At 39.1% G+C, this 20,014-nt stretch overlaps 1 protein-coding gene across 1 annotated transcript in view; it reads right to left on the reverse strand.

The window, feature by feature from the left end:
* MED13 (mediator complex subunit 13) overlaps positions 1 to 20,014 on the reverse strand; it is a 124,293-nt gene that overhangs the window by 47,763 nt on the left and 56,516 nt on the right. The window contains exons 10-11 of the mRNA XM_008011228.3: positions 5,445 to 5,658; positions 2,885 to 2,966 (exon numbers count right to left, since the gene is read on the reverse strand). Of these exons, the coding sequence (XP_008009419.1) occupies positions 2,885 to 2,966; positions 5,445 to 5,658 (296 nt within the window). The remainder of the gene's footprint in view (positions 1 to 2,884; positions 2,967 to 5,444; positions 5,659 to 20,014) is intronic.

The following is a 20,014-nucleotide window of genomic DNA, read 5'->3' on the forward strand; positions in this document are numbered from 1 at the left end:
TTTTGGTTTTTTTTTAATGTATGTATTGTGAAATGGCTAAATCAAGCTACTGAACGTATTTATTACCTCATATATAGGTACTTTTTTTTTTTTATGGTGAGAACACTTAAAATCTACTCTGAATTTTCAAATGTAATATCTATTTTAACTGTAGTAACCACAATTTACAATAGATCCCTTGAACTTATTCCTCCCAACTGAAATTTTGTGTCCTCTGGCCATCTACCATTCTCCCACCCCCAGTCTCTGGTAATCACCACTTTACTTTCTACTTCCATGAATCCAACTTTTTTTTTTTCTGAGACGGTCTCACTCTGTCGCCCGTGCTGGAGTACACTGGCGCAATCTCGGCCCACTGCAACCTCTGTCTCCCGGATTCAAGTGATTCTCCTCCCTCAGCCTCCTGAGTAGCTGGGACTACAGGCGTGTGCCACCACACCCAGCTAGTATTTTGTATTTTTAGTAGAGACGGGGTTTCACCATGTTAGCCAGGATGGTCTTGATCTCCTGACCTCGTGATCTGCCCGTCTCGGCCTCCCAAAGTGCTGGGATTACAGGTTTGAGCCACCGCGCCCGGCCACTGAAAGTACATTTTAAGTATTCTCACCACATACACACACAAAAGGTAAGTATGTAAGGTAATGCATATGTTAAATAGCTTGATTTGCCCATTCCACTTATATATATATACACACACACACACACACACACACATATATATATAATAATTCCAAGTGTTTGTTCACTGAAGACTTGACAGTACTTTGAAGCTTATAGTTGTGAGGTTATAATAGGAGACTAACAATTCTCCTCATACCAGTCTCCACTGTTTAAATTATAACTGAAAAAATGATTTAGAATAAGATAAACTATAATTGTGTTGTGACATAGAATATGAGTAAAATGTTAAAAAAAAAAGTAAATATATATATTTTGGGGTGTGTGTGTGTATATATATATACACACACACAGAGTGTGCCGAGTGTGTGTGTGTGTATATATATACACACACACACCCCGCCCCAAAACATCATGTTGTATACCATAAATATATGCAATTTTTACTTGTCAATTAAAAAAATAAATTACTTTAAAAGTTAAATGGGTTTTGTAAATTATTTACTATACTATGTCTCTCTATTCCATTCACAAGGAGTTTAAGTCAGACACATTCAAAGTGGAGTCTTCACCACTGTATTCCCAACACCCAAACAGTACCAACACATAACAGGTGTTAACTAAATATTTGTTAATTAGTGGCCTCAGAACAGCTCTCTTAACTTGTGTGTGTGGGAAGAAAATGACAACAAAATTCCAGTAAAGTTTAATTGAGAAATTATGGTTTTAGATCTGAAGGACTGTAGGCAACGACCTTATCTCCTCATTTTACAGGTGAAAACTTTTAAAACATTTTACTCATATTTATTCTATGTCACAACACAATCATAGTGGAGCTTATTCTAAATCATTTTTCAATTTTTATTTATTTATTGAGACAGAGTCTCGCTCTGTCACCCAGGCTGTGGTGCAGTGGCACAATCTCGGCTCACTGCAATCTCTGCTCTCGGGTTCAAATAATTATCCTGCCTAATCCTCCCAGTAGCTGGGATTACAGGCACCAGGCACCACACATGCCTTATTTTTGTGTTTTTAGTAGAGACGGGGTTTCACCGCGTTGGCCAGGCTGGTCTCGAACTCCTGACCTCAGGGGATCCACCTGTCTCGGCCTTACAGGTGTAAGCCATTGCGCCCAGCCCATCTTGGCTCACCACAACCTCCACCTCCTGGGTTCATGAGATTCTCCTGCCTCAGCCTCCCAAGTAGCTGGGACTACAGGCATGCACCACCATGCCCAGCTAATTTTTAATTGTTTGTTTGAGACAGAGTCTTGTTCTCTTGACAGGCTGGAGTGCAGTGACATGATCTCAGCGCACTGCAACCTCTGCCTTCCAGGTTTGAGCATTCTCCTGCCTCAGCCTCCCAAGGAGCTGGGACTACAGGCGCGTGCCTCCATGCCCAGCTAATTTTTGTATTTTTTTAGTAGAGACGGGGTTTCACCATGTTGGCCAGGATGGTCTCGATTTCTTGACCTCATGATCTGCCCACCATGGCCTCCCAAACTGCTGAGATTACAGGCGTGAGCCACTGCACCCTGCCTAATTTTCGTATTTTTTAGTAGGGATGGTGTTTCACTATGTTGGACAGGCTGGTCTCGAACTCCTGACCTCAAGTGATCCATCCACCTTGGCCTCCCAAAGTGCTGGGATTATGGGCGTGAACCACCGCGCCCAGATCCATTTTTCAACAGTTTAAAAAATGGGGACAGGTATGAAGAGAACTGATAGTCTTCTAATTGTAACCCCCATAGCTATAGGCTTGAAATCTGTGTCTTCAGAGAGCAAACACTTGGAGTTATGATGATGAAACACTCTACTGTCAACCAAATGGACATCTGTATCTTTCTCCTATTTTTTTCAAGTGTGTTTTTCCTGGATAGTATAACTATAGCCTTGGCATAGTATAATAATGGCCTTTCTCAATCACTTTCCAGTCAATATGTGCCTTCATTCTTTTACTTCCTTTCACATAATTCCCAGTAGAAGGGTGTGAGAAATCTATTACATAAAACTGGGTTTTTAATGGAAAACTATTTTTATATGTAAAAACAGGAAAGAGGTTGCAACAATTCAAAACACAAATTCTATCACTTGAACTTGCTTCTCCCAATAAAAGATAACCAATAAATCCATCATTTAAGAAAGATTCCTTTCTATGAAACATAATGAATTATACAAAAAGGAGTATTAGAAGTCCAACAATATCAGATCAGTCTGTAGTAACAATCCTGGAAAGCAATATTTTGATTAGGAAATAAAGGTTTTACCTTGCTTGATAGAGGGACTAAATAATGACATAGCATCTTCTTCATGTGATAACACTGTTACACTAGATGTCCCATCTTCTACCTGCAAACAAATATTGCATGTTAGGCTGAAATATATGATTTACCAACAATAAAATCTACCAATTATTGAGGAGCTATGTGTCAGGCATCCAGCTAAGTGTTTAACATAATCACTGATTCTTATAGTTAACAAGTAAGTAGTATGCTTATTATTATTTTTTTGAGATGGATTCTCGCTCTATCACCAGGCTGGAGTGGAATGGTGCAATCTCGGCTCACTGTAACCTCTGCCTCCTAGGTTCAAGCGACTCTCCCGCCTTAGCTTCCCGAGTAGCTAGGACTACAGACCCATGCCACCATGCCCAGCTAATTTTTGTATTTTTAGTAGAGACGAGGTTTCACCACATTGACCAGGATAGTCTCAATCTCTTGACTCTGTGATCCGCCCACCTCAGCCTCCCAAAGTGCTGGGATTATAGGTGTAAGCCACCACACCTGGCCTGTAGTATGTTTATTTTATAAATAAAAAAGTAAAGACTCTAATGTGCCCCAGAAAATATGGCTGATAAGTAGTGAGAGCTGAAATTTTATCCTAAATCTGTCAAATTCCAAAGTCCATGTTCTTTTTTTTTTTTGAGACAGAGTCTCACTCTGTCGCCGAGGCTGGAGCGCAGTGGCATGATCTTGGCTTGCTGCAACCTACCCCTCCTGGGTTCAAGAGATTCTCCTGCCTCAGCCTCCAAAGTAGCTGGGATTACAGGCATTTGCACCACCACACCTGGCTAATTTCTGTATTTTTAGTAGAGACAGGGTTTCACCATGTTGGCCAGGCTGATCTCGTTCTCCTGACCTCAGCTGATCCACCCACCTCGGCCTCCGAAAGTGCTGGGATTACAGGCATGAGACACCACTGTGCCCGGCCAGTTCATGTTCTTTCTATTACACCTGCAGCCTTCCCAGCTACCACTACTCTCATACTTACAAAAAGACAAAATTTCAAGTATCTGGCATATAGTAGGGCTAAGTAAAACTATGTGAAACTAATTCTTTGTATTAAATGTATTACTGGGGGCTGGGCACGGTGGCTCATGCCTGTAATCTCAACACTTTGGGAAGCCGAAATGGGCAGATCACTTGAGGTCAGGAATTGAAGACCAGCCTGACGAACATGGAGAAACCCCATCTCTACTAAAAATACACAAAATTAGCCGGGCGTGGTGGTGCACAGCCTGTAATCTCAGCTACTAGGGAGGCTGAGGCAGGAGAATCACATGAACCAGGGAGCTGAAGGTTGCAGTGAGTGGAGATCACACCATTGCACTCCAGCCTGGGCAACAAGAGTAAAACTCCGTCTCAAAAAAAAAAAAAAAAAAAAAAAAACCCACACATATTTTTGGACCCTTTTCATAACTTTACAGATTTCGGTTTTCTTTTTTTATTTTTTATTTTTATTTTTTGAGACGGAGTATTGCTCTGTCACCAGGCTGAAGCCCAGTGGCATGATCTCGGCTCACTGCAACCTCTGCCTCCTGGGTTCAAGCGAATTCTCCTGCCTCAGCCTCCCAAGTAGCAGGGATTACAGGCGCCCGCCATCACACCCAGCTAATTTTTGTATTTCAGTAGAGACAGGGTTTCACCATCTCGGCCAGGCTGCTCTCGAACTCCAGACCTAGTGATCCACCCACCTCAGCCTCCCAAAGTGCTGGATTACAAGCACGGGCCACTGTCCTGGCCAATTTTCATATTTTGTATTTAAGACATAATTCTTGTTTAGCGAAGTTATCTTAATCTTAACAAATTCTCATATATACTATATACTTGCACTTCATTTTTACTTTTAGGTGCACTGTAAGTTCCTGAATCACATATTCAAAAATAGCACATATTTTTTAAACTCAGTGATGTATATTCTGTTTTATCTTTGAAAACTGGTAATTTACTTACAACATATTTTAAAATCACTGTCAAAATAGCCTACCTAAATGTCCTGATTTCAATTATGACAAAATTTAATACACCCTTTATCCAACTCAGAAACTTTTAAACAACAAAATATGTTCATTATTGGAGATCAGCTATAATCGGTACCATGTGCATTCAAAAAAATACACTTTTCTTTTTTTTCTTTTTGAGACGGGAGTCTCGCTCTCTCACCCAGGCTGGAGTGCAGTGGCCTGATCTCAGCTCACTGCAACCTCTGCCTCCTGGGTTCAAATGATTCTCCTGCCTCAGCCACAGGTGCACACCACCATACCCACCTACTTTTTGTATTTTTATTAGAGACAGGGTTTCACTATGTTGGCCAGGCTGGTTTCGAACTCCTGTCCTCACATGATCCGCCTGCCTCGGCCTCCCAAAGTGCTGGGATTATAGGCAGCATGAGCCAACGCACCCGGCCAAAAATACGTTTTTCTAAATAAATGATTACTCTTTCTATTCTAAGACAAAAGAGGTGAAATAATTGTGGTACTAAGAGTGTTACTAAATGCAGTGCTACAAAATCAACAGTGACCTTTTGGTGTACTGTGATTCCTCTTACCTTGTGTTTTTTTCCAGCTTCTCTCTCACTATTTTGTCTATCTTTTTTATCAGGAAAAAGGAATTCCTCATCTCCTTCAACAAATGCATATGGATCAATTTTAGGTTCTTGTTCTGCATCAGATGCTATTGCTGAAAGATACTGGTTTTTAATTTGATATTGCTGCACTAATTCATCAGAAATTTTTAAAGGTTTCTTACATTGCACCATTAACCTGCATAAAAAAATTAAAAAAAATTAATTATCCACATAAGCATTAAAAATTTCCAAAATGACATAAGTATCATAAGGTTTTTAGAACTACTTAAAGATTATCTACCCTGCAATCCCTTATTTCACAAATGAGGAGGCATGAAAATATTAAATAATTTGTTGAAGTCTAAAATTCAGCCATAGAGAAATGGGGCCAAAATCCAAGTTTCCTAACTATATGATCTTTCCACCAAAATACGTTGTCTTTAGGTAATTCACGGTTCTCAAATCCTCAAGCACATTATTTTGTCCAAATCCATTCCCTGAAAGGGGCTCTTAAATCTAAACTGCTCCACGACAGTAACTCAAAGTGGGGGCTTTATAAAAGTGAGGTAAGATACTTTTAAACAATGTATACAAGGAAAGTGATTATGTATTTTTTTTTTGTTTTTACTGCCATGAGTAGATACTTTAAGTTTTAAATTTTTGAAGGACTGATTTGTGTTTCATGAAAATAGCATTACTACTATTAATTGTGGCAAGATGTTTCACAATGGAAAGTGAAGTTTCAGTGCAAGTATCTGAGTTCTTTTCTAATCACACTGGCACATGAATTTTTAAGCTATTAGTCTTCTGCTTCAACACAGCGACTGAAAAACTGCTTCTCTTTATTCTCCTAAAATAACCAATAAAATGACAGGAGATGACAGAATAAAAGAGAAGACAACAATGAAGCTGGAAAGATTAGCTAGTGGAAACTGACAGAACACACAGAAAGCTAAAATCTAAGGATAAAAGAGGGACACCACAACAAGAATCAAGCTGATCTATACCAAAGAACCTTGGAAAGTATCAGGACTTTTTTCTCTCTGAAGACCCGACTGCTCGGTGAGTGTGAACACAGAATCATTAGCTTCTGGTTTGCATAAGACACGTTTAGACTCTCAAATTCCTATTCTCTCGGGTATACAAAGCTAAAGTTCTCAACCTGTCATAACAGCAGCTAGCAGCCAAGCTTGTAGTCAGATCATATCCAGAATCTTGCAATGACTACTTCACTCTGAGAAAAAAACCAAAGTCTTTATATCATCTTATGAAAACTTCCCATAATCTTGTTCTTCTCCTCTCCAACTTCATCTTTTACTATTCTAGTCCTCTCTTATATTGCTTCCAAGGCCTTCCTTTATGTTCCTCAATGGGTTCCAGATCCATTCCCGGCTATTTCTTTTATTGGGAACATTCTCCTTCCAAATATCTGCATAGCCAACTCACTTCCTTCAAGTCTTTGTTTAAATGTCACCTCTCTCTGAGACCATAACTACCTTATTTAAAATAGCAATATGCCCACGCCCATTTGCCTCAATAATAATCCCCCTTAACCTGCTCTATTTTCCTGCATAGCATTTATCTTTTAACATATTACATAATTTATTAAGTTCATAGTTGACTGTCACACATAGAACTAGGACTCACTTCCTCCACGCTATTCTGCCTAGCTAACTCAAACTATGAACGTACCCACAGCAGTATAAAGCTCCACAAAGACAGGGGTCTTACCTTTGTTCACTAATTTAGCACAGATGCCTAGAGTACCTGGTACATAATAGGTGTCAATACTTGCTAATGAATAAATGAAATCTAAAAGTCACAGACTGAGATGTTTTTGCATTAGTACTACTAAAATACAGTATCTTGTACTCTGAAATAAACAAATTTTACACACTAGAAGGTACCAATGCCACTACTTATCTACTCTGAGTACTAAGACAAAAATTGTAAGATATGTAAGGTCTGGGAGCAATGAAGGTATCTGCAGATTGCACATTCTTTGAGGGACAGGGAAATCACATCTTATTCATCTACTCACTAATGCCTAGCACTAGCAGCACGTGATCGCTTACAAACTAAGGGCAAAGCAGGCCGTCAAAACAAAAACTGATTTCTAAACATGCTATCAAATGCTCAAATATATATCATTATTATTCCAAATATGCCCCAGATTTATCCCAAAAACTAAAATCCCAAGTATACAAAAACTTTCTTCTGTGGGAACATAATGTTAGCACACTGTCATTGGGGATATGTTTTATAATTAATCACCAGAATAGTTCTGTTGTATAAACAGATGAGTATGAAGTGTAATTTTTTACCTCACCACATTAGACTCTAAGTAACCGTTAGCTGAATTGTCTACCAAATTTCACTAATGCAAATCTTTTCAAAATAGTAATTCTACCTACTTTGATACATACTTTTCTTATTTAACACTTAAAATAATATTTTAAGATAAGAAGCAAAGGGTATTATCCCTTACTTTGATGTGGAAATTATGTAAAATCAAGGGCTTTGCCAAGGTCACACAGTGGCAAAGTCAGAGACGAAAAGATTTTAAGTATTCATATTCAAATAACTATTCTTAGGGAAGAAAGTATAAGAAATCTCCCTTCCCCCAGCCTGAAAGACACTACTGCTCTCTGTAGAGACAAATAAAACAACTCTGTGTTTCATTAATTAAGTTGTCATCTGGCAGAAGTATAAAAACCTTCACACTGTTTACATAAGTAGTTGCTAGACTACTGTGCAGTAACATTATTAAAAAAACCAATTCTACTGCACAGGGCTCTATTAAAATAAAAATGAGTAAACCAAATGCATTACCTAAATATGACTTTTTGTTATTTTATTGAATCATTCTCACAGACATTAGGATGTGCAAAGAATTTAAATGTAGTCAATTTCAAGAGGATCAAGACACAATAAATTTTAAAATATAAATCATTTACATTATACATTCTATATTTAAAGCTGATAAAAAATAGAATTAAAAATCGTTACTTTTAAGAGATGCCAGATAAAAAACTCTAATTACCATACTGACAACATCAATTATATAGTACACATACACTTTTAGAACACGAATAACCTCTCTTTTCCTCAAACGAACTTTCACATACAGCCAAATAATTAACTACAGACACAGTTTCAATTAGACATAAAGCTAAATACAGACAAACTGCAAAAAGATCAGGTACAGCCGTGAACAGCAAGTGCTGCAAGGCCCAAAGCAAATTTAAATTATATTATTCATTAATTCATCTCCTTCCTTTTACTATGACAATAACATACTATCCTGAAATGTACTCATATACAATTTAACATCGCTTATGGTAGCATATGCTGTTATGCCTTTATTCAATAAAAATTCTTCCAGATGAGGTATGACAGTTTTTAAGGATTGACAATTATAGAAGCAGATAAGCTATAGACGGGAAGTTAAGAAACAAATGAATACAGTAACGTCAAAATCTCCCCACCGCTTTTTTTCTTTTTTTTTGTTTTGAGACAAGGTCTTCTTGCTCTGTCACCCAGGCTGGAGTGCAGTGGCGCGGTCTCAGCTCACTGCAACCTCCACCTCCGGAGCTCAAAGTATCCTCCCTCTTCGGCCTCCTGAGTAGCTGGGACTACAGGCGTGTACCACCACACTTGGCTAGTTTTTTATGTTTTGTAGAGACAGGATGTTACTATATTGCCTGGGCTGGTCTTGAACTCTTGGGCTCAAGTGATCCTCCCATTTTTGTCTCCCAAAGTGTTGGGATTACAGGTGTGAGCTACTGTGCCCAGCCTAAAATCTCCCACTTTTTAAATGGTACTTTTTTCTATTACCATCTCCTATATTCAGAATCAATCCTTAAACTGAGTCAAGGTCACTGTCAAAGGAAAGCTTTATTGCATTAAAATAAAACAGGAAATATAGAAGACTTACTTAAAAGATTTAGGGTACAGTAAAATCAAAACAGGTTTATTTCATCACAGGCTTCCTTCTGTGAATCAAAGTCATTCAGAACTACCTTTTAGAGATCAAATAATGCATTCTATAACAATATACATACAAATATGGTATATCACTAATACAACATTGGAGTTAATTCTATTGATGAACATCATGGTATATCCTGATATACTTTGGCCACAGAATAAAACATGTAAAGAACTATGCTCCAATACAGTTCTTTCTTTGCTCAGGATTGAGACAGGTTTCCCTCTAAATCAGAATAATGGACTAAACCACCACAAATTCTTCTAAAACTAAGTGCTAAACCCATGAAAAAAGATACAATGTTTCTTGCCAGAAATTTTGCTGTCTTTAAAATGTATACGGTTCTTAGCCTCTATTCTTAAATACATACTATCATTAATTAATAGAGAAACTAAAAAGAATTAGAAACAAAAAAAGATATTTGCCACATGTATCTTATATATGGGTTATGCTGTGTTCCATTCCAACCTCTCCTTCCCCACAAGTAAATTCTAACAAATTAGAGGAATTTTACTTTTAAAAACATAGTCAATGAAAAGTTAAACATAAAACTTCTACACACGAAAGTCTAAGAAAAAGGGTACTTAGAAGTGATAAATTCTATAACTCTATATTAGTTAGGTAGCCATCACCACCTAAAACTGTTGATCAGAAAAATCAAGAGGGCCAGGTGCAGTGACTCACATCTGCAATCCCAGCGCTTTGGGAAGCCAAGGTAGTAGCATCACCGGAGACCAGGAGTTCAAGACCAGCCTGGACAACACAGCGAGATCCTGTCACTTAAAAAAAAAAATTAGCTGAGCGGTGTTGTCACATGCCTGTAGTCTCACCTTCTTGGGAGGCTAAGGAGGATGGATGGCTTGAGCCCAGGAGCTCAAGGCTGCAGTGAGCCGTGATCATGCCACTGCACCATAGCCTGGGTAACAGCGCAAGATCCTCTCTCTTATAAAAAGAAAAAATAAAAATCAAGAGTACAAATTTCTCTCACTAACCCACTATTATGGAAGGACAGTGCCACCTTTCAACAGCAATCAATGGAAACATTTACTTATACCAAACAGAAAATGCAGTTTCACTTAACATAAATAAAACAAAGCTTTGAATTTCTGCTACTGTAATTTTCTATGAAGTCACACACCTGTAAAGGTTCCACTATTACAAATCCACTAATTCTTTGTTTCTACTGATGCATTCTTGTCCTTTTGCATTGTATATCTACTCTGGGTTATTAACAGTCCCCTCTATTAAGTTTCAGACATTATCCCAACTGCCTGATGGAATCTCTCAGCAGGCACCTCAAACTGCATTCACATTTTTACAATGTACTCACATTACATGCACATAGCTAAAGTCATGTAGTACAAAAAGATGAAAAGCCTAAGTATCTCAATCTCTCTCCTTCAAGATAACAAGTACTATTTCTATCATCTAACTAAGGTGGAAAAAAACCTATGTATACACCAGCATATATGTATGCACATATGTACTTTGTTCCTCATCTACATACAGTGCTTCCCATATCAGTCTACACAGATTTCCTTTGCTTAAGTGGATATGTCATTATTATTTAGCCAGGCCTTCATTATTTAGCAAGACCTTATTTTCATAAGGTATATCCATAGTTTCTGGTTTTTTTTGTTGTTTTTTGTTTTTTGAGACAGAGTCTTGCTCTGTTGCCCAGGCTGGAGTGCAGTGGCATGGTCTTGGCTCACTGTAACTTCTGGCTCCCAGGTTCAAGCAATTCTCCTGCCTCAGCCTCCTGAGTAGCTGGGATTACAGCTGCCTACCACCATGCCCAGCTAATTTTTTGTATTTTTAGTAGAGACAGGGTTTCACCATGTTGGCCAGGCTGGTCTCAAACTCCTGACCTCATGATCCACCCACCTTGGCCTCCCAAACTGCTGGGATTACAGGTGTGAGCCACCATGCCCAGCCTAGGTATATCAATAGTCATTCCAAGGTACTTCTATTTAGAAATGCTACTTTAAAAAAAAAAAAAAATCAGAAAAATTATGTTTGGTAAGATTTAGCCTAAAGTGGGTAAAAACAATGGTAGAGACACCTTCAAACCTATTCTTTATCTTTCCACCTCATGAACTAAATATGCTTGGCCTTAAACTCTCCTGTTATTCCCCTACTTTACTATTCAACTGGCTGCAAAGTTCTTCAAAATATATTCCACAGCATCTATAACACTCATACATCCCTGCTACTTCTAATTTCCTAGCGTCAGCCTCACATCACTTTCTCTATGAGTTGCTCAAACATGTCCAAATTGATCTCCTTTCATACAAACGTACCTTTTCACTTCAAGCAACCTTTCAATAACATTACCTGGTGAGTTTTTCCAAAATCCTTATTTTCCAAAACTTGTTATTTTATCTCACTCAATACTTGAAATAGCTCCCCCACCATCTCAAGGATAATACATAAACTTATGAATACTATTCTGCTATTCCATTCCATAGTCCTACGCTTTTCAGGTCTCATTTCTCATCATGACACACCAAACTACTAAGGAACACCCCTATAATCTAACCATACCAAACTACATAAAGCTTCTGCATCTTCATAAATGGAATTATTCCCCACTCTGTGTCTGTACTATATTTTAGTTATAGCTCTATCAGATAATATGTTATTTTCCAATAGACTAGAATTTCATTTACGGTCAAGAGCTAAATTTATCTTATACACCAACAGTGCCCCCACAGCATACTGCATAAGAGAAACTTCAGTTTTACTCAAACCGATAAAGAAACACCTTTTAAGAATATGAATTTAAAAAGAAAGATAATATTCCTGAGATACAAAATGCAGAGGACTTGCAACAGCCCTCTAATTAACTTCATTAAAATTAACTGCTAAACATTTAAATGCACTTTCAAAACTCAAAGAATGGAAAAATAATAATAGATATTTACAATGACTAGGTGACAGAAATTCACCAATTTACTAATATAAACAAATGAGGCTTCTGAATGGCTTACTCTATGACTAAAAAGGTGTTTGATCATATTACATCTTTAAAATTATAAGTGCTTCCAGAAAGAATTTAAGAAGGTTGTTTAAATGCCATCAAAAGAGGGCCAGGCGCAGTGGCTCGCTCCTGTAATCCCAGCACTTTGGGAGGCTGAGGCCGGTGTATCACCTGAAGTTGGGAGTTCGAGACCGGCGTGGCCAACATGGCAAAACCCGTCTCTACTAAAAATACAAAAATTAGCTGGGTGTGGCGGCGCATGCCTGTGATCCCAGCTACTCAGGAGGCCAAGGCAGAAGAATCACTTGAATCTGGGAGGCGGAGGTCGCAGTGAGCCAAGGGCAACAAGAGCGAAACTCCATCTCAAAAAACAAAACAAAACAAAACAAACAAACAAAAAAAGCCTTCAAAAGAGAATAACAATAATTCATTGAATTTATTTTAATGACAGGGAACATCATCTAACTTTGTCAATTGGCTGTACCACTTTCTACAAGGAGACGACTATTATTTTGATCCTTACGACATCACATCTCAAGCAATATTAACAGTAGGTAATAAATTATCCAGTTATTCCAACAAAATCCTTTTCACTATGGGGGAAAAAAAGCATTTTTGTTTCAGCATAATAAAAGACCATGTCTGCTGGGCGCGGTGGCTCACACCTGTAATCCCAGCACTTTGGGAGGCCGAGGCCGGTGGATCACGAGGTCAGGAGATCAAAACCATCCTGGCTAACACGGTGAAACCCTGTCTCTACTAAAAATACAAAAAATTAGCCAGGCGTGGTGGTGGGCGCCTGTGGTCCCAGCTACTCGGGAGGCTGAGGCAGGAGAATGGTGTGAACTCAGGAGGCAGAGCTTGCAGTGAGCAGAGATTGTGCCACTGCACTCCAGCCTGGGTGACAGTGAGACTCCGTTTAAAAAAAAAAAAAAAAAAAAAAAAAGACCATGTCAAGTATCTGACCCTAGTATGGAGTGACTAAAGTAGCATGGGGAATCTCCCCGATGAAGTCAATCAGTAAACATGCTGACCTTTCTAGTAACTATTACTTTAGAGTTCAAATTTCTGTTACAAGTTATTCATTATATTAAAGTACCTTAACACTTTTAACACTTCGAGCTGGATAATTTTTTGTTATGAGAGATTATCCTGTGCACTGTAAGATATTTAGCAGCATCTCTAACCTCTACTTACTAGGTGCCAGTAGCATACCCCAAGTTGATAATAAAAAATGTCTCTGGACATTGGCAAATGTTACCTGGGGATGGGGCTGGAAGGATATAAAATTGCGCCAGTTCGGAAATACTACACAGAACAATAATTCCAAGAAAAGGACAGAATCATCCACATGATTATTTTTAAAATCAAACTTTTAACATACCAAGTATAGAACAATTATATTCCATAAAAGCTTCTCAGTTAACATAGCAGCTAAACCTTTGATGGTTCACCTTTTGGATATTTACCATATCAACTAATCTATTATCATACTACAAAAACAAAGCTTATATCTAGAAGTGAATTGTGGCCAGGCGCAGTGGTTCACACCTGTAATCCCAGCACTTTGTGAGGCTGAGGTGGGTGGATCACCTGAGGTCAGGAGTTCGAGACCAGCCTGACCAACATGGTGAAAACTTGTCTCTACTAAATACAAAAAATTAGTCGGGTGTGAAGGTGCATGTCTGTAATCCCAGCTACTTGGGAGGGTGAGGCAAGAGAACTGCTTGAACTTAGGAGGCAGAGGTTGCAGTGAGCCAAGACTGTACCATTGCACTCCAGCCTGAGCAACAAGAGCAAAACTCCATCTCAAAAAAAAAAAAAAGTCAACTGTGACATGATACACATTTCAGTAACTAGTATAACCAAAACAATACTCACATAAGACATATCATTAAAATTAAAACCCTTTTATTCAATCTTTTTTTTTCCTTATCTATAAGGCAGAAAAAAAGGGTGACAAGGAATAGGCAAAGCATATTATTTCCTTAACTTACATAATTACAATCCAGTACCACTCTATCCTGCATGCTACTTTTCTACACTGTGCTTCCTCCTTCTCATTCTTATTCAGTGAGAAAAATGTCAAATAATTTTAGAACAGATTTTTTTTTTTTTTTTTGAGACGGAGTCTTGCTCTGTCACCCAGGCTGGAGTGCAGTGGCCAGATCTCAGATCACTGCAAGCTCTGCCTCCCAGGTTTACGCCATTCTCCTGCCTCAGCCTCCCGAGTAGCTGGGACTATAGGCACTCGCCACCACGCCCGGCTAGTTTTTTGTATTTTTTTTTAGTAGAGACGGGGTTTCACCGTGTTAGCCAGGATGGTCTCGATCTCCTGACCTCGCGATCCACCCATCTCGGCCTCCCAAAGTGCTGGGATTACAGGCTTGAGCCACCGCACCCGGTCTACAACAGATTTTAAGGTTAAACTGTATTAACTTCTAAGAGACCTTCATTTTACTTACAGATAATCATGTACACAAGTAACCAATTTACTTATTTAAAGTTATGGCTGGAATTAATAGATCTTATGAATACAATGTGCCCACAAAAACTCACTATTAAAGTTTTTAAAACCAAAAAAAATTCATACCACCACATTTTTACACACATTAAATAAGAAAACATAACCTGGAAATAAAACAAGTTTTAAAACAGTATTTTAGGGCCACACTGTCATTTCATTCACCCAAACATTTGCTGAATTTCTATTGTGTACCTACAATTGTTCTAAGGGGGTATGTGTGTTTGTGCTAGAAGAATACAGCAGTAAACAAGACAAGACTCCTTGCCCTCATAGAGCTTGCATTCTAATAGGGAAAAGACCATTAGCAAATACATAATATAATTTCAGATACATGCTAAGGAGAAATTAAAAGCAGTGCACAGGACAGGCAGTGATTTGGGAGAGAAAGACCATAGTTTAGATAAAACGGTCAGGAAAACCCTCCCCGAGAAGATAACTTTTGAGCAGCACTGAATGGTAAGAAGTGATAAGCAGTTCACCCTCTTTATAATCCAATTCTAAAAGGCCATGAGGAATAAGCTTGGCTTTTTGAATAATTTATCAAGGATGCTGGTGTAGCTACATCAGGAGACAGGCAGGATACCAGTAGGTAACATTGGTGAAGAACGAGGTAGGCAAGAGACTGCATACAATCTTACAGATCAGGAGAAAGGGTATGGATTTTACTCTAAGTGTAAAGGGAAACTATGGGAGGGATTTAAGCAAATAAGTAAGGCAATATTTTACTTGCAATGATTACCCTCACTGCTGTGTAGAGAATACGTGTAGAATAGAAACAAGGAGACTAGTAATCTCAGTCAAGAGCTGAGGCTGGCTTAGACTTACATTTACCATGAGTAAGACTAAGATTTTTTTAAGGTTTGTTTCTAAGACATCATTTACTTTTTTTTTATTTTTTTTGAGACGGAGTCTCACTCTGTTGCCCAAGCTGGAGTGCAGTGGCACGATCTCTGCTCACTGCAACTTCTGCCTCCCGGTTTAAGGGGTTCTCCTACCTTAGCCTCCGAGTATCTGGGATTACAGGCACATGCCACCACACCCAGCTGATTTTTGTATTTTCAGTAGAGACAGGGTTTCACCATGTTGGCCAGGCTGGTCTGGAACTCCTGACTTCAGGTGATCCACCCACCTGGCCTCCCAAAGTGCTGGGATTACAGGTGTGACCTACCACGCCCAGCTCTAAGACATCATTTACTTTCAAGAGACCTGCTGACTATTAAGTAAGCTCACTGTCTTCCATAATCCCTAAGAGTATACTGATCTCTCTCAATTTATAATCCAGATTAATTTTAATTAAAAATAAAATCATGGATGGGCACAGTGGCTTGTGTCTATAATCTCAGCACTTTGGGAGGCTGACACGGACTGATCACTTGAGGTCAGGAGTTCAAGACCAGCCTGGCCAAAATGGTGAAACCTGATCTCTACTAAAAGTACAAAAATTATCTGGTCATGGTGGCGCACGCCTGTAATTCCAGCTATTCTGGAGGTTGAGGCACAAGAATTGCATGAACCTGGGAGGCGGAAGTTGCAGTGAGCCGAGACTGTGCCAATGCACTCCAGCCTGGGTGACACAGTAAGACTCTTGTCTCAAAATAAATAAAATTAAATTAAAATACTTTTAGATTCAAAAGGCCAGATGAAGCACAGGACTTATCTGCTAAAATGACAATAAAAGCATTTTAATTTACTATTTTTTTTTAAGAAACAGGGTCTCATTGCTGCCCAGGCTGGAATACAGTGGCTATTCATAGGTGCAATCCCACCACTATCAGCATAGGAGTTTTGACCTGCTCCATTTCCATCCTAGACTGGTTCACCCGTCCTCAGGCAACCTGGAGGTCACCATACTGATGCTGAACTTGATGCAGACACTCAATCGGCACAGTGCACAGCAGCCCGGAACTCCTGGGATCAAGCAATACTCCTGACACAACCATAGCACTTGGCTAGGTATTTTAAAAGGGAATAAATCTCTAACAGTAGGAAAAATGAGAGAGAGGCTATAAATAGACCACATGTTTCACTAAGTCTCACAGGGAAGCTCAAATAAGATAAAATACAGAGGAAAACGTTCACAACCTAGAATATGCAAAAGAAGGGATTATAGGCCAACTACATAAACAACAGGAGAGTCTAATTGCCTGGGAAAGTCGGAAAAAATCTGGACTTAAATTTCTAGACAGATATGAGAAAAAGGGTTACTTTGGTCACACTGCCTATGGGGTTAGCCCGGCTCTGCAAGGAGGAATAAAAAAAAAAAAAGAGGAGGAGGGAAAAAGAAAAAGGAGAAGGGGACAGGAAGCAGAAGAAAAACACAAATGAGAAAAAGAGCTGAAAATGGGGCAACAAGAAAAGTTCCTTTTTAAGGAAAATGAATAAACTACCTGTGAAAATAAGTATAACATCCTCTTCATTCTGGAATTCTAGGAATGGTTGCCTTCCCTTCCAAAAATTCCCTATCCAATTATCATAAAGCGAATTATCTGACACCTACACACATTACATACTAAAGGATTTATTGAATGAGCAAGGCCCACCAGTCAACAAGCTCTACCTATATACAACATTTCCAATCACCCTATCTATTCTCTGACATTAAAATATATATAGACAGGCCAGGTGTGGTGGTTCATGCCTGTAATCCCAGCACTTTGGGAGGCTGAGGCCAGTGGATCACTTGAGGTCAGGAATTCGAGACCAGCCCGGCCAACATGGTGAAACCCCATCTCTATTAAAAATACAAAAATTAGCCAGGCATGGTGGCACGCACTTCTAGTCCCAGCTACTTGGGAGGCTGAGGCAGGAGAATTGCTTGAACCCGGGAGGTGGAGGTTGCAGTGAGCTCAGATCACACCACTGCATTCCAGCCTGGGAGACAGAATGAGACTCCATCTCAAAAAAACAAAAATGAAATAATAACAACTATCAGGTCGAGCGCAGGGGCTCACGCCTGTAATTCCAGCACCTTGGGAAGCTGAGGCCAGTGGATCACTTGAGGTCAGGAGTTCGAGACCAGCCTGGCCAACATGGTGAAATCCCGTCTCTATTAAAAATACAAAACTTAGCCAGGCATGGTGGCACGCACTTGTAGTCCCAGCTTGGGAGACTGAGGCAGGAGAATTGCTTGAACCCGGGAGGTGGAGGTTGCAGTGAGCTCAGATCACACCATTTTACTCCAGCCTGGGAGACAGAATGAGGCTCCATCTCAAAAAAATAAAAATGAAATAATAACAATTAGGTCGGGTGCAGTGGCTCACGCCTATAATCCCAGCACTTTGGGAGGTAGAGGCAGGTGGATCAAGAGGTCAGGAGATCAAGACCATCCTGGCTAACAAGGTGAAGCCCCATCTCTACTAAAAATATAAAAAATCAGCCAGGCGTGGTGGCATGTGTCTATAGTCCCAGCTCCTCGGGAGGCTGAGGCAGGAGGGTCGCTTGGACCTGGAGGGCGGAGGTTTCAATGAGTCGAGATACCGCCACTGCACTCCAGCGTGGGTGACAGAACAAGACTCCATCTCAAAAACAAAAACACAAAAAACAATCAGAAGTATGACAAGAAGAATCTGAGTAAAGAACAAGACCAAAATAAAGTAATTCTAGAGAAAAACAAAATCACAGAACATCAAACAAAGGAATGTCATTAAAAAAAAATCAGTTGAGAGTGTTTTTAAAACATGAGAAACAAAAATTCAGAATTCAAGAAAGTTGAGAATCCCCTGAGAAAACAGAGCACCATCTAAATCATGGAAGTTTTAAAAATAATTTTTAAGGAGATTGTATTATCTAAGAAATAGAGAATTTCCAAATTGCAGAACAAAAGCCTTCAAAATGAGTTAGCCCTTGGTCAGCACGGTGGCTCACGCTTGTAACCCCAGCAATTTGGGAGGCTGAGGCGGGGGTGGCGGGGGTGGGGGGATCACGAGGTCAGGAGATTGAGACTATCTTGACTAACACTGTGAAACTCCGTCTCTACTAAAAAATGTAAACAATTAGCAGGGTGTGGTGGCACACGCCTATAGTCCCAGCTACTCGGGAGGCTGAGGCAGGAAAATGCATGAACCCGGGAGGCAGAGCTTGCAATGAGCGGAGATCACGAAACTGCACTCCAGCCTGGACGAAAGAGCGAGACTCTGTCTCAAAAAAAAAAAAAAAAAAAAAAAGGTGGGGGGGCCTTTCAAGTGCCCATCACAAGGACTGGAAAAAAGATCATTATACCTACTACACATATTCTCGTGAAATTTCTAAAGCTAAGAGAAGACCTTAAAAGCCTCACAGAAGTAAGAGATCACGTTTTTTTAAATAAGCAAGAATGAAACTCATTATTACACATTTCATCCGAAGTTTGAGATACTAGAAGACAGTAAAGCAATGCCTATGAGTTCAAGGGGGAAATGATTTTCAATTATGAAACCAACATGTAACCAAATTATCAATCCAAGCATGAGGGCAAAATATCAGATCATTTTCAGAAATACAAGGATGCCAAATTTATCTCCCACTCTTCCCCTTCACCCCCTCCCCCCAAGGAAGCTAGATATTCACCAAGAAAATAAGGGCAAAACCAAAAAGAAGCCACTAGTTATTAAAAAATTGTGGTATTAACTTGAGTCTAATCAAAATGAAATCCTAGAGAGCTGAAAACAAGTCTAGAAAGCAATTGGTTCACATTATAACAGAAATAAGAAAGTATTAAACTTCATATAATAGTTATATTATCTGGAGTAATCTGATATTGAGAAAAAAAGCTACATTAAAAAATAAACATAAATCGATAATGAAAAAGTGACATTTTAAGCAAATAAAGTCTAAGACATTATTTAACCTATTAGTAGCATTTAAGCAATAAGACAGTAATTCACTGAAAAAAAAAAGGTAATTCACTGACAATGATCTGATAAAGGAGGAACTGTAATCTTTGTACATTCCTTGGCCTTGCACTAATAAATAGGTAGACAGTTCTATTGAGCATAATCGTATTTTATTGGTTGATTTTCATCTTTTAGAAAAATTTGTATATAAAAGACTTATTATTAGACAGACTATAAATGTAT

The sequence above is a fragment of the Chlorocebus sabaeus genome, chromosome 16 (assembly GCF_047675955.1).
Source record: "Chlorocebus sabaeus isolate Y175 chromosome 16, mChlSab1.0.hap1, whole genome shotgun sequence".
NCBI classification, from domain to species: Eukaryota; Metazoa; Chordata; class Mammalia; order Primates; family Cercopithecidae; genus Chlorocebus; species Chlorocebus sabaeus.